The sequence below is a fragment of the Opisthocomus hoazin genome, chromosome 2, assembly GCF_030867145.1.
Source record: "Opisthocomus hoazin isolate bOpiHoa1 chromosome 2, bOpiHoa1.hap1, whole genome shotgun sequence".
In the NCBI taxonomy this organism is placed as follows: domain Eukaryota; kingdom Metazoa; phylum Chordata; class Aves; order Opisthocomiformes; family Opisthocomidae; genus Opisthocomus; species Opisthocomus hoazin.
Window position 1 is genome coordinate 33,037,271 of NC_134415.1, and position 15,680 is coordinate 33,052,950.

The window sequence follows — 15,680 nt, forward strand, 5'->3', positions numbered from 1 at the left end:
ATCACACATGCTAAGAAGCGCAAAAAACCCCAGAACTATTCACATTTTTGGAACAAGGTATGAATCTAGTGAAATAATCCCATGTCTCTGTAAAGAAAGCATCATACAGATGAATGGTACACAGGGCTGGATGACTATTCTTTACCTTGTGTACGGATTCTCCAGGAAATATCCTCTCTATTTTAATCCTCTCTTTTAATTCTAAATTTATCTTTCAGATAAAACATTGGACTTAATGCATAACAACATATGCATGCACAACTCCCTTTCTATTTTTGTGCCTGAGAAACAAAGCAGGTAGTTTGGAACCGACTAAATGGAAACTTAGTCCAGCCAAACACCTCACAGGAAGCTGTTGGACAAGAAAATGCTGCCTGGACCAAAGTAGCTCCTGATAGAACATTTATTTCCTAGTCTAAAGTTACACTTCCAAATTCACACACTTTCAAGTCCCATAACTGATGCAGTTCTGTATCCATTAAGTTAGGAATACACATGCAATATGACATTGCAAGGAGCTGCTGGAAAAGTGCATGACAAATTTGCTTTATTTGCAGTGATATCTCCCGGCATTAAGATTGATACCTACTTGCAAAAAAGAGTTTTTAATATTAATTTTAAAAAGAAGCTGCAGCAGTGGGACAAGTTCAGAAATTAGTTCTATATTGTACACATTTTCTAATGTCTAGTGACTCCTGAATTTCTATCAAAACATCATATTGATTGGTAAGAAACAAAATACCAGTCCTAACTTCAAATATGACCTTTGAGCTAATATAAGGCTTGCATAATTAGAATGAATTCAAAGCTAAAAGCGATCTAGAGATTACATAGTTGAAGAAATATTAATCTCTGTAAATCTAGAAAATCCCCTTCTATAGATAAAATCATTACTCATTTTACACTTGCCAGATTTGGGGCTTAAGAGTCCTTGCAGCTTTTGATTCCCATCAACTTTCAACTACTGATAGTGTGAAATGGAATGTCTTTCGCCCTACCTCTACAAGCAGCAGATTATATTCTCTGCTTGAGAGAGAAGCAGAAATATTTCTTTCTGAGAAGAGCCAGAAATATTTTAAAGAACCCACCAGAAATGGAAAAGTAAAAAAAGGTTCTGATCTACATTTTGCCTGAAGCAAATTATCATTCTTTGTTTAACATTAGACATATCTACACTCACATCCAGGTAAGATAAACACTACCTGCCAACTTCCCTTTGATTTGTCATGTGTTTTCTAGAACCAGCTCCTTCATTATTTATTCATTTATAAACATACACACAATGCTGTTTGTTGTTCAATTGCACTGAATATATTTCTTATCGAGAGGTTTCTCAGAGTGTCTCTAGCACAAGATTTAAAGTAAAACCTTCCCTCTCCTTGCGTATTCTCATACAAGGAAAACACAGTGCCAGAAGGGCTCAGGTACAATGTGCAGACTTTACAGTAAAGTGTAACATAAAAGTACCATTTGCTGCAAAAGTGAGGTAAAATGAGTATCTGGAGACCAGAGGTTATGCTCCTAAGCTCCTAAACTAGTGCAACTGCATGGTGCACTTTATTTTCCAGTCTTACTGTTGTTTCCTTTGGGCTTTTCAGCATCTGAAAATCCCAATTTCAGCATCTACTTTGCTGCTTCTGCACAAGATCCAAGTAATAACAATGATCATTTTAGACAGTACTTCTATGCTAATGCCTATGTCTTATGGTGGTATTCGTATAATCTGTTTGATATCATATCATCTGATCTTTCTTACAGTGCTCATTAGCACCTTTTCAATCACATCTGTGTCATCATGGACAAGTTACATAACAATACAGAACACACACACAAGATGCTCAAGGTAGCTTGAGGCAAGCAGTATGATATTCTCCTATGAACAAAATATTAATTGGTCTTTAGCTCATCAAAAATTTCAGTAGAGTATTTCCTATATAAAGTTTTGTGGAAATGAAAGCGTATGTGTGCTATTACATGTTCTCTTTTTCGATTTTTCAATTTAAAAGATTTTTATGTAAGAAGTTCTGTTTCACTGAGACTAGTTAATTTGGAGAGAAAATGAAAAATAGCATCTTTGGCATGGAAACAAATTTGGGCACTACACACTGTTGAATGGCTACAGTTCCACTGTCTGAGCAAAAGAGGCTGTAAAGACAGAGGCTAAGTTGGAGCTAAAGATGGGAAGAGAAGAAAGGAACTGAACTGACAGTAACACAGTTCACAGAGAAAGAAATTCCTTTCTCCATTCCCACAAAGAACACAGGCCCAAATCCAATTAATTTTGTCCCGTCATATGTGTCATAAAAATTATCAACAACACTGAGAGGCCAACCTGCCTTAAAACCTAGGAGGCATTAGCCACTCCTCCTCCTCCCCTCGATGCTTAAGTGTCACCCTCTTTGTTTAAATTATACCACATACAGCAGAGCATGTTCAGCTCCGCTGCCCTAGTTACACTGCTCCTGACATGAAATACATCAACACTCTGAATATGGACATTTAAAAGCGCACTTGTCTTTCACTTTTTCGCAGCCTCTGTTGCAGTCAGTCACTCTCACATGTACTTTTGTACTTACCATTGGAAGGTCTTTGAGAATCTGTATGCCATCTCCTGGACCCATATGTGCTATGTGGTTAAAATTAGTTGGGTTAGAAATTAATTTATTTCTCATTTCCGGATCACGTAGCATCTCTCTGGAAGAGAAAATACTTTGTTTAGATATTTCATTCACGGTAAGGATGGACATTTATAAAACATGTACAGCTTTGACTATCAGCTACATTTAAATGGAAATTAACTATTTAACCATGTTAACAGTAGTAAACCCTTGCTATCAGCACTGGCATGGACAAGCTTCCAGCTTGAAGAGAGAGCAAGGGGCTAGAAGGATGCTGTTTGCAAGCTAACAGCCCACGCCCAGTACTTCCTAACATACACAGAATATGCAACCACTATGAACTGTTAAAAAGCTCTGTAAGATGAGTAAAAGCAGAACTCAATTGTGATGTACTACAAAACGGAGATGAAACTAAAGTGCGAAGTATGAAAATAGAATTAAAATAATACTGCAGTACCTTTCTCAGTCTGTGGTCAGAATTAAAAGCTCTTCAAAATGGCAAGGAAGCATTTCAGAACTCAGAATAAATAACATTTTAAAAGACCAAATGGCAATCAGCTCAGAAAAGGCAAGGACAAGAACTGGAATTTTATCTCCACTGTACACAGCTGTTACTTTTCTTAGAGCCAAAAAGAAAGGAAAGCTGGGAGCCAACCATTGGTGGAAGACGTTGGAAGTTAGAAAACTGAAATACTCAGTTCTTGGAGTGTAGCTTAGCACAGTAGCAGGTCATCTTTAGTGAGTGACAGTAAACGGTCAGCAACATCCTCTGTGAACACTGAAGAGTAGTGCAGACCTACTTTTATTGCCATTTAGGAAAGTATTTGTGACCTGTTAAAGACTTCTATTAGAAACACATCCTGAAGTCCTATGTCCTCAGAAGAGGTGAGTTCTGAGATTTATAAAATGTTTACGAAGTTAAATCTATAAATCAAAAAGCAGATGCCTTGGAATACTGCTGAGAGTAGAATTGCCTTCAGAAAGAAAAGCAGAACCAGAGTCTGAAAGTAATTAATCCATACGCATAGTTAGCAATGTAATCACCTTTTGCAAATTGTTTATTAAAGATCTTTATATATACAGTATATGTGCACACCTATGCACCTATATAGCCACAGTATGTGGAGACAAGCATTCCAAATTACAGCTGTTTCACACATTTCATTTGAACTAATGAATACTTCTGTATCCAGTGCATATCTGTATCCAAACTGGTATTAACACAAATTAAACAGTGAGGATTAAACGCAGTAGTGAAGAGACAGAAACATCTGAATGGGCATTCCAGCAAGCAACAAATGAAGTACTACATTGGCATCAGTCACTGTCCTTCAGGGCCTACAGGCATGTACAGAAGACAAGTACATGCTGAATACCGACCTCCTCTGCTGCATCCTCTCCTCCTCTGGTACTCTGAATGAATAGCGGCGCTTGTTGTTGATGTTTCGAACCATTTGCTTCCGGCTGTTATCTGATGTTTCGGGAACTACCAGTTCATCGCCCTCTGAAATCAATATAAATATGGTGATCCAGTGGGACAATTCATTAGGTATTCATGGAATTTGAACTCAAAGACATTTTCTCCCTCTGCTCTTGCTAGTGCTGAACACCACCCATTTCCCATCCAACCTGAACAAGTACTCCTTGGTTTATGGGTTTTCTTGGTCTCTATCTACTCTGTTATATAGCAACAGACTCAAACCTTCTCCACACACAAGCTGCCCCAACTGTGTTCTCAAAATACCACTGATTAATTATTTCAGACAAAACATTTAGGTGGGCAGGAAAGGATCTCAGTCCTCTATCTCACACTCTCTTTGGCAGTTCTCACTGAAAATCACTAGAACAGTCTTGTTCTGTGAATCATCTGGAAACTCGGTGCAAGATTCTTTTTCATTCATTCTCTGCTCCTTTTGAAATGTTTGAACACTGATATATTTTGGTGCAACTGTGGGAAAAGGGAAGATTTTTTCCACGCTTGTACATCTGGCCAAGGAGTCTTTAATAAAGACCTGAAATGTATAGCAGTGATAATCACACAGCAGGAGTGTTACTTTGAATGAACGCTGCAACTGCTCTGTCTTGTCTTATAAAGTCTAAAGTTACACTTAATAAGCTTGAACATACCCAACATCTACTGCTCACTGCCAAAACATTTTTTTGTATGGAACTGAAATCTCTTCTTTGCTTAAGAGCAACTGGAGATTTCATAAAGTGTGGGATCTACTAAGTAAATAGCTTCAGGAAAAAAAAAACTTGCAGACTTTTAAAGAGAAACACCTGGAGGACACTTTATTGTTTGGCAAACTTTTCTGAAAGACAGTGAGAAGTGTACAGGAGCAAAGCACTATCCTTACTCACTTCTGATCCTATGCTCTCCATTTTTTTTCTCTTCTGCTCTACTTTTAATGTTCAGTCTTTATTAGACTTGAAAATTCTTTCTACATACTTCCACCATATTGCTCCTCTACCACTGTCATTCCTTTCCTACTAATTTGCTAGCAATTTAAAAAACCACTGAAACACTGCCAATAGCAGTATATGCTTCTAGAATGTTTATTTCCACTGTTTTCAGAATAGTTGTTAAAAAAATATAGCTTTTTGGTTGTTAAAACAAAGCACAACCCCTCTCCATCTAAGAGGTTAAACAAAAGGTTAAGGAAATTACTCAGGAGCATGCTTACGAAATGGGCTCTAAAAACAAAATAAAAGGTCAGAAAGACTCATAATAAAACCAGAATTCTGAAGGTAAAATTTTGGCACACAGTCATATGTGGCTCTAATAAGTTATGAATACATAATATTATATTACTTTCCGATCCTTGGGAGAGGTTTTCTTAGGTTAAGTATAATATCAATTTTAATCTAGTACTGCCAAGGTCACAATTAGAGTTTTTAATTGTGCGGGTATTTTTAGATAGCGTTCTGGCAGGTGATCCCACATTTGGAGCGAGTGTCTAGTCATTCTATTCTCTATTTCCAGCCTTCATTCAAGTCTTCACTGAATACTCAAAAGGAGAAAAAGAAGTTCACAGTAGCTGCCTAGCAGACTCATTGCAATCACTGTGGAATCTATGAGCTTTGGCTTTCTCCCAAGCACACATACATTTCAAAGATCACTTTCTACAATGCACAGATCCCAGCCAAAGAAAAATGCTCTCACTAAACAAAAATTTGCATAATGAAAATTGGCTTCTCTTTACTTACCTGCCATTTTGTTTTTGAAATATATTAATCTAACAGTCTCCAGGCCTAAAAGGTTTAGTGATCCTTCTGTATTCAAGGGTCGTACCTGAAACAAGGAAAATCAGTCCTTGTGATAGTAGTAACTCACATTGATATAGCGCACCTTATTTTGAAAGCTCCAAGGTACATTATAAACTCTATAAAAGGAGCACTGTTATGAAGCCAACCAGAGAGCAGAACAACATAACTGGCCAGAGCAAAGCCCGCTCTACAGCAGAACTGCAGGCTGGAGGGAGCAGTGCCTCCTATCTCCAGTAGCACATGCACACTCTCAAGAATTAACAACTGTGAGTCATTAAAGCCACAAAACATAGTTAAAAAAAATTCTAGATTTTAAACTTCTGGTTGGAGAACAAGCACAGTGGGAGTTGCCTAAAATTTCACTTAAAGACACAGGCTTAAGACCGTTCCTCACAGCATTTAAATAAATAGTTCTGTTACAGGTCTATTTCATATAACGATTCAGTTTTGTCTATTAGATGCACAAACCAATTAGCTGTGCTTTTGTTTTGTGTTAGTATCATGTCACAATTACGCTTTGCAACTTGATAAGAGCAAATACCGATTGCTAAAACCTACTGGTATTTGTGATTTTCAACTTCAAAATGACAGAAGCATTCCACTCTCCAAGTCTGCAAATTGTTAGAAACAAATTCTTCATAATAAATTGCCATTTTTGAGTCTCCTAGATGTAGCAATTCTTGTCTGTTGAAAGTAGCTTAATTGATTAAATAGGCAGTCTTAAGCCAAGTATTAATCAAAGTACTAAATCACATTCTGCTGTGCAGGCAAAAAAATGCTCCAATTGCTTACTAACTCAAAGTTTGGATATCAGAAAGAGTAGAGGAAACTTCCTCTAAAAGGCCAGATTCTTCTCTCCTTAAGAGGGATAATAGCTGAGCATCTTGATCTTTGCATTATTCATACTTACAGCATTGCTGTAATATCCTGCTCTGCATCTGAAATTGATATGCAGAGAAACTGAACGGCTAACACAAGACCATAAGGGCAATTTCTTGTAGTTCTATGACATTGGAATGCCAGTAAGGGAATTATGTTGACACTAATACAAAGTTGAAGTCAGCCTAAACTATGGGGAAAAAAAAGACTTTTCTTTGTTCTTTCCAAATACAGCTGAGCAAACACCTTCTAAATACCAAAGAAGTGCCAGTTTTCAAAAACTTCTTCCTTCTGGTAAGTGATCCAAACATGACATCATCTTGGTTTTAATATTTGTACTGGTTGAACCAAAATGTTCTAACCTTATCTGTCTAGAATGTTCTCAAGCATCAATAGCTAGATTTTTGAAGGCCTATTTAATTATCTTAACATCCACCATCTTCTGGCAACAACATAGATGCAACCAGTCTCATTGAAGCCATTTGCAATTAATACCAAGGAACTGCTCTCTACAATCATATCAGCAAGTCTACAATACTTCTACGCTCCAGATTGACCATTCATCTGAAATAGTGAAACCACATGCAGAACACATTTCATATCTCGTATTTCGAACAAAAAACACTAGTTTTTTTGCAGTAGCTCTTCTCTTGGTTCAATTATGTTTAAAGAATCAGTTTTAATGATGGCTTCTAACGTGTTTAAAAAACCCAGTATGACTGTAGCAAAGCAATACTGAGTCCAGACATTAACTGATACTGAAACAGCAAGTTACCTTTTTGAGAGGAATAGTCTGAATCCACTCCATGGAGTTCACGTCAAAGATATCAATTGCATTTTCACTGTACACAGAGAGGTATGGTGCATTGTAACCTGACAGGGAATGATTAGGTATAGTGTCATGTGCTTGTAGACAGAGCTCATGATATACAACTTCTTATAGCTTAACCATATTTATCAAAAAAACAAAACAAAACACACCCCACAACCCAACAACAATCCTTGCAAAATATGTTTTAACTCATAAATGACTAAGAAAGTTATTCTGAAGGCAAACCAGCACCACCAAAAAACTTAAAACCTCCATGACTTTTCTTTTAACTTTGCAGAACCAAAATTTTGAACTACCAGGGATTAGTCTACTCTGCCAAACACTGATGTGGTTCAAAGTTTTTTTTCTTCTAAAAACCCTATTCTTAAGAGCTCATATTTTGTATATGATGTGGTAGGAAAATATATTGTTGTTATTTAATAACTGTCATTTGAATGAACTGAGCTCTCATTCTTTGGACTATGCACTAAATGAACATCAGCTGGAACTAAGCACCATGACAGAGTCATAAAAATCTTCCTGTTTCCTTCTAGCTTTAGTTCTCTCTTCTTATTTTCTGGATTGTAAAGAGAATTCTTGTGCTACTTATCTGGCATATTTCCCCAGGATGAAATTTCTTCCACTGGGACCACTTCTAAAGGAGGATTTAGTATTTCCAAGACTGCCATGGTCTGCCAAGACTAACAAGAGCATCCAATTTGTGTTTAAATGTAACAGTTATTGCTACAAAGTATACCTCCATTCTGAATTGGAATAACATCAAGTAGCTTCATTTAAGGTAATCAAAAGACTTTTACAAATATCAACGACCAGTAGAGATGAACTATACGTGAAAATACCTATTTTCAATCTATCACAAAATCTTCTATTTTGTTTCATTCATTCTCTGAGTCCACTATAACAATCACGCTCTTGCTTGCAAACCAGAAGTGACATACAGCCTGCAATAGTTGCTTCTCCCACATTCACAAGGGGCTTCACTCAAACAAAGTGAAACATTCCTCTCCTCCACAGTGTGACTGCACTGCTGTCACAGTGAGGTATGAAGGCAGACTACTTCAAAAATCAGCATAGGACTGGGCTCATTCACAGATACTCTGAGAACAAATTTGGCTAATCTTTATCTGCATTCAGAAAGACATTTAAAAGAAGAAGACGGGCATTGGAGTTTGGGTTTTTTTATCCCTCCAACGGTCACAAAGATACAGCCCCAGCTTTGGAAAAAAAATGTGCAACAAATGTTTAACAGTTCCTGCTGGAAACAAAATCTTGAAAAATTACAGTATTTTTCCCTTAAGGTTACGAAATATATTTTCTATACTGCCTACCATACATTGGTATTTTGGAAGGGAAGAAGGAGATGGGAGGGAAAACTTAAAACTTGATTTTTTAAAAAAGCAAAGAGAGGAGATGAATGAGAATAATGTCAACAAAAACTGCTGAGGATGAGAGAAGGAAGGAGTAAGGAAACTGAAAAAAACCCCAGTAAGTAAGAATATAAACACCATTAGAGAAAAGCAAGCCAAACTACCAGATCCTGAGGACTCTTTAACACCGAGAAAGCTGAAATCACAGTGCAGAGCCAAAGTACAATCAAATTTTAAGACTTTAAATAACAATGGTCCAGTATCAGTGGTAGCGAATGCAGAAAGATCCCACTAGCCTCTGTAAGACCCGAGGCTTTTGGCTGTTTTAGAGATCAGGCCACGTGTTTAGAAATGACATCAGAGTTAGAAATCCTGACCCTTGATCCCTCTTTGTGTTACGGCACTATAGGTCAGTGACAGAGCTGTCAAAACTAGCATACATGAGATCAGGATTAAACCCTCTGACTAGACAAAAAAGGCTGACAGAAGCTGAGAGCATTCATTTACCTGCCAGCTGATTATCCTTGAACTTCACTTCCTGTGGATATTAATACAAGCAGTGATCACTTCAATGTATAATAGCAAGCACACTGACACACAGGGCAACTTACAGCAAGAAGATGGAGTTGCGGGCCACATCAATTCTTGTTGTCTAGATCTTCGGCCCTGGCAGTCAACGTAAACCCCCACGCTGCTAAAACACAGCAGGTATTCTTTATTTGAGATTTCGACTGCACAGATGGCATCGGTTGGCTGCTGTGAGATAAATGATAGTGTGTGGTCATCTGGATGGAGCAGACTGTACGGGCTGCCTTCTCCGTGAAGGGGATATTTTAAGAAACCTGACTGGTAGCCCACGCAAAGACGGTCACTGAAGATTGACATCCACTGGACATTCCCCTGGACTTGGATCTCCTTGATCTTTTTGTGACGTGTCTTACTCTGATTTAGTTCATAACAGAGGACCTGCCTTTTCATAGCTACACACAGGCAGGTAAGAGCTCCATGGCGCACATGTCCGGAAACTATTGACTGACAGCCTTTTGTCTCTGCCAGCTTATAAAATTCAGTCTCCCTTCCATCCAGGGCAGCCATAGGGAAAAGCCGCACATGACGGTTTCGTCCTGAGATTACTGCAATGAGCTGTTCATTTGGGATAAGCTCAATCTGATGAACCTTCTTATTGTCACCAACACGGATAATCTCTAAAAGAAAAAAAAAAAAAAAGAAAAACAGAATAAAACACCCCAAATCCAAATAAATATTGCTGAAATGTGAATTGATTATAACAATCTATAAAACTATGAAGGAAACACAAAACATACCCTTTATTGCTTCCCTACAATATTAAAAAGTACAGAATCAAAACTTGTATTTTAATAGTACCAGATGTGGCAATGCTGGATAGACACTTGGCTTTTCCTCATCAGAAAAAGGGAAGAGCAGATCCGATACTATAACAACTGCTGTCTTATTTCAGTATTCATTTCAAAAACAGTTTACAGCCACAAAACTACCGAATAAAGGAAAACCCTCAAAGAACTGAAACATACAATTAAACATGCTGCTTGTTGAGTTAGCTTGGGCATCTGCCATTACATCTCTTTACAATACTGAACGTAAGTTTTCATTTCCAATACCAAGGAGGAGGTTACAGCAAGGATCGAACCAGGCTCCTTACTGAGGCGCACAGCACGAGAAGAGGAGACAGCAGTCACAAATTGAAATGAAGGAAGTTCCTCCGGGATATACAAAGAAAATGTTTCATTGTGAGGATAATTTGCAACAGGCAGCCCAGAAAGATTGTGGAACCTCCATCCTTGGGGATTTTCAAGACCCGACTGGACAAAGCCATGAGCAACCTGGTCTGAATTCAGTATTGAGCCTGCTTCAAACACGGGCAGAAAACCTTCAACTGAATTCCAGATGCTGAATCTTTGTTACTGGAAAGGATACCCAAAACAGAGAGCAGACAGAACACCTTCTTGATGATCAGCTCTCACATGGGGTTGTCCAGTTAATAACATAGTAAGTCAAGAAAAATGAAACCAGAGGATATTGAAAGAGAATAAAGGTTACAAAGTCACTTTCCGATTACTTAATATTAGGGAAATTATTACCGGTTCCTGATCTCTTACCGTCTTTGGTGACATGCACAACAAATAGCCCTTCTTCATTCCCCAGAGCTATTCTTTCATGGTCTATGATACGAAGGGAAGAAAAAAAAAAAAAGGCTATTTTTCTTTGGAAATACTTCTTCAACAATAGTGATAGTTCTGATTAACAGAGACAGTTTTTTAATACCCTGAAATAAACAAATATAAAGCCAAACCCAACACATTCATGCAATAAAAAAAATTGGTAACCTCCCAATCTTTCAAATTTCTGAAAAAAACAAGTCTTTTCCCCTTTTCTCCTCTTAAAAGAAGAGACAACAAGAAACATTTTTAAAAAACCTTCCGGAGCACTTAAGTGCACTACTGACTTTTAAATAACTGTAATATCATATTTAAACAAATTAAATAATCAGAGTTTAACATATTTTATGCAGTAGAATTTAAAATGACTAAATTAATTCTCTGCTTTTATGTTTTCTCTCTTGTTCAACAAGCGGATTTTGTGAAGTCAGTGATTTAAGTGTATTCTATAGTGCTAATTTTTCCCATTTAAGGAATTATGTTTACAGAATAACAAGAGAGTAATGTCCAGTTCTCAGTAAAATTATTCATAATTATGAATGTGTGTGAATAGGGGGAATATTCTTAAAGATCTGACAAAAGTACTGCGTAGTGAATTGCACGCGTTTCTAACCCATACACATTACCATAGGGGATAAAATCACTACATATTATTCTCTATTCAGCGGACAATGCCATTCAACACTTTTTTTTTCAAGAAAAGCATGCTTTTAGCATACTCATTTTTCTCAGAGCTTTCTTCTTACTCATTTCATACCTATGATTGCTGCTGACTGTGTTGTTTTGATGAGGGGTAAGGTGCTGTCATAAGCTTCTTTGGGAACATAAACTGAGCGGTCTTTGAGTTTGTTCTTCTTCAAGATTCTATGCAATTCATTCAGCACTCCTACCCACTTGCTTTTTTCATTCTCACCGTCTGCCAGAATCAGGATTGAACACTTATTACTGGATGCAGAGAGCTGGGAAGCTGTAACCTGGAAAAATTAAAATACATATTTTAAGTCATAAGCAATAAAAAATGTCATCATGATCATTTTTACAAGGGTACCAGATGCCTATTAGTGCCCTTTTAATTAGCTGTCTGAAGTAAGAATGAAAAAATTTAGCCTTAGTTAATAGACAACACTCTATCTCAGCCAAGAACCCACAGCAGAAAAACCTGTAGAAGTGAATAACTCAGCAAAGAACAGATAAAACTTTGGCTTTATTCTAAATGCATTTGCATTTATTCTACAATTGGAAATGTCTGCCTTAAATAAGGTAAAGTCAATTGTTTCTCACAGCAATTTTACAATGAAAAGCATTTCTTACAAAGTATTCTGTCTTTTTTTAAAGATCAATAATTTTTGTTAATAATTTAATGCAATAGGAATGGTTTTTATGGAAGAATGATGTATCACCCTTTTCATGTATTTGGTACAGTTATTATAGATAAAAATGAAAGCCTCTTTTGTAGGTTTATCTCCTCTCAGCATGCAGAGTGACAAACCGTTTGAAAGCGGGAAAAACAAGGAGTGAAATAGAATTACATAGTAAAGAAATGACAAGGGAATTAATAAGACACCAAAGATACTTCATTGATGTCAAAGCTTCAATGTTTTATCTAGTAAAAATCAGAATATTAGAAAAAGCCATGATGGCAAAATCCTGATACCAGATAATAGATACTAATTTCTGTAAGCATTTTACATTGCATTTCTATACTGACTATCTGATGAATGGGAGTTTTCAGAGATCCAAAGCATATATACAAAGAAAACATGAGAAATAAAGGCTTCAGGAATAACACAATAAATCAAATTGAAGAAGCAGAAGGCCACTTTCGTAGAAGGACATGAAGAATAGAAGAATTCCAAATGACTACAGGAGGTTGAGCAAAGTACATCCTATTGTGAAGGTTAAAAAAAATAAAGGCGAGAAGAGAGCTTGTCTAAATGTACCAGTGCTATTTTTATCACGAAAATGATATATGTACAGATCCCTATGCATTGCTGCTGCTGCCATGGATACCACACGGCCAGAACTTGCAAAGGAAATAAAATACTAGCAAGCTGTCAGTGAATGCACACCGTGTGTCACACCGCGAAACCCTGCACTTCTGGGTTACTAAGTTCAAGACATAATACTTACCCTAAAGATACAGGGGATGTCTTTTCGATTTGCATGGATGACATCTGAGGCCAAGACAGAACTCACTGAGAATTCTTCATCCCTTATGGAGACCACAAACATAATTGGGAAAGAGTTAAAGAGTAAAATCTGTATGTTTGTTTGTTACTTACTTTTCCACAGTATCAATAGCCTTGTTTTGTGAAGGATACAACAAGACAGTACTGAGATCTGATTTTTAAAATTATCCTTTACTCTTTATCTGCAGATGAAACTCACAAATGCAATGTTGCATAATTAAATCCTGGTAAATGTTGATGGAGATAAATCTATTCAGCGTATCTGGTTTTTGTCTCTTTAAATTAAAACCTTTTTAACAAAAAAATTACTGAACTTAAAAATTAAGCCTGGACCAAGAACACCTCTCCAACTCTTTCACAAAAATTGAAATTTGCTAGAAGCTATAAGCTGCAGCTGTTTGAGGCTTCATGGATAAACTAACCTAGTTCAGAGATGAGCTTTACTTAGTTGGTATGTTTAACGTTCTCAACATTGGTAGTATTTCAGTAATACTGAAGACAGTGGGAACAAATTATTTAGCCCTTCCAAATCAAAAATTTCATTTAGCTTTATTCTATAACAAAGTTTTATCTGTCTTTCAAAACGCTATTCAACTCCAAAAGAATATATTTTTCTTCTTTATTCATTCCAGATCTTTTACACAGTCATACAGATACATTTTGGCACATGACGTAGTAATGGAACTTTAAATTGCCATACATGAACACACAAGTGTAGTTCAGGCTAAATGCAAATACCACTTTTTTTCTGGAAAATTAGAGGCTCTCAACATGGATTACAGTGTTTCATTAAAGCTCTGCAGCTTGCTTACTGATTTCACAAAAAGGAAAAGCAGAAAAAAAATCTCCCAGTGCCTCAGAAAAGCTCCCACTCAGCACCAAACAGCTTACCTCATGTCTATGACCTGACTCACTATAACGCTGGGCTGGGATGCTTTTCCTTCTGCTACATCATATAGGAAGAGTTTAAAGTCACAGATCACTGCCAGTGCTCTCTGCCAACCTTTCTTTACTCCAGCTGGTTTTGGTACCTTTAGCAAAATAAATTCTGATCAACTCTCTGTAAGTTTGCATGCAATCAAAAATCAAACAGACAGCAGAAAAATCAATTGTCTCATCTAGGCTGACAAGCTTTTATTCATTAATAACATTAGGCAACATAAGCAACAGCACAGGTGTAGTAAGAGCATCAAACACAGCCACACAGACACCACAATATACTATTTAGAAAATTCATAGCACCACAGATTCTTTCTTCTTATTTCACAAACTCATTCAAAGCTATATTAACAAATAAAGAGAAAGAAACCCATCTCTAGGTGGACAACAGGAATATGGCCAAAACAATGTCAAGTAATTTTTTTCCCATTTACTTACAAGTATCCACACTAACGACCCTAGACAGTACCAGCACCAACAGAAAGACTCAGAAACTCACAGGCCCTGGAAGACGATCTGATCTCCAGAGATGGACTATTCAAGACCAACTCAAAGCACAATGCCTGACAGAGATGGAGAGTATTACTGCTGAAAATGCTAAGAGTTACTTTGTGAAAATTTAGGTCTTAGTTTCCAAACTGTTACCTTAAGGTATAATTGAATCCATCCCCTCCGATGCCCCAATTAGAGTTTAATTCCAGCTCTGGAAAACAACAAATTTAATGTAAGCGCCCCAAATGCAACTACCTGATACTTACTCGGACATGTCCTTCATAAGCTGTTCCTATGCCTTTCTGTGGATCTATTCCCAAAGGTCCCTTAGTCTGCTCAGGAGGGATTGGACACACTGCAGGAGCCTTGTCTGCACAGGTCACGTGGCAAGAGAATCCACATACTTGTGAGGACGAGAAGAAACAAACAGATTTGATGGTTATTTCTTGTGCAATGCAAACGCTATGATAATGACGATGACATTCATAAAGGAATCCTCTCTTTTTGACCAACAACTGAATAGCTTCACTGAACTTTGCTACACTGAGACAGAAATACAAATCTGCACACAGCAGCAGTTCATGTTTTTATCTGCTCTAAATTCTGATTTTCTCATTTTCAGAGGTGTATGGATACACAGTCTGGTTTCATCCAGGTAAGAAAGAGCCCAATCAGAAGCGCATATTGAGATGATCTCCGTGATTTCCTCTAGGCCCAACTCTACCAGTACACAAAAAGCTGGAAGTTCCTCTAAATGATGAATGTCATTCTGTGTACATGCAAACCTTGTATAACTTAGTCCTGGGAAGAAGCAAAATCGGCAGTGAATGGGAAAGCTGTCTTACATTTTGCCCTGAGTCAGAAAGCAAAGGAGCTGTCAGCAGACTTGACCATTGACT

General features: G+C 37.2%; 1 protein-coding gene across 14 annotated transcripts in view; it reads right to left on the reverse strand.

Moving 5' to 3' along the window:
* CDC42BPA (CDC42 binding protein kinase alpha) overlaps positions 1–15,680 on the reverse strand; it is a 188,683-nt gene that overhangs the window by 16,317 nt on the left and 156,686 nt on the right. For all 14 annotated transcript variants that reach the window (XM_075413114.1, XM_075413112.1, XM_075413117.1 and 11 more), the window contains 10 exons: positions 15,048–15,184; positions 14,242–14,381; positions 13,292–13,373; positions 11,919–12,135; positions 11,102–11,164; positions 9,575–10,168; positions 7,540–7,637; positions 5,826–5,910; positions 3,999–4,122; positions 2,577–2,694 (listed from right to left, as the gene is read on the reverse strand). In XM_075413114.1, coding sequence (XP_075269229.1) covers positions 2,577–2,694; positions 3,999–4,122; positions 5,826–5,910; positions 7,540–7,637; positions 9,575–10,168; positions 11,102–11,164; positions 11,919–12,135; positions 13,292–13,373; positions 14,242–14,381; positions 15,048–15,184 — 1,658 coding nt within the window. The remainder of the gene's footprint in view (positions 1–2,576; positions 2,695–3,998; positions 4,123–5,825; positions 5,911–7,539; positions 7,638–9,574; positions 10,169–11,101; positions 11,165–11,918; positions 12,136–13,291; positions 13,374–14,241; positions 14,382–15,047; positions 15,185–15,680) is intronic.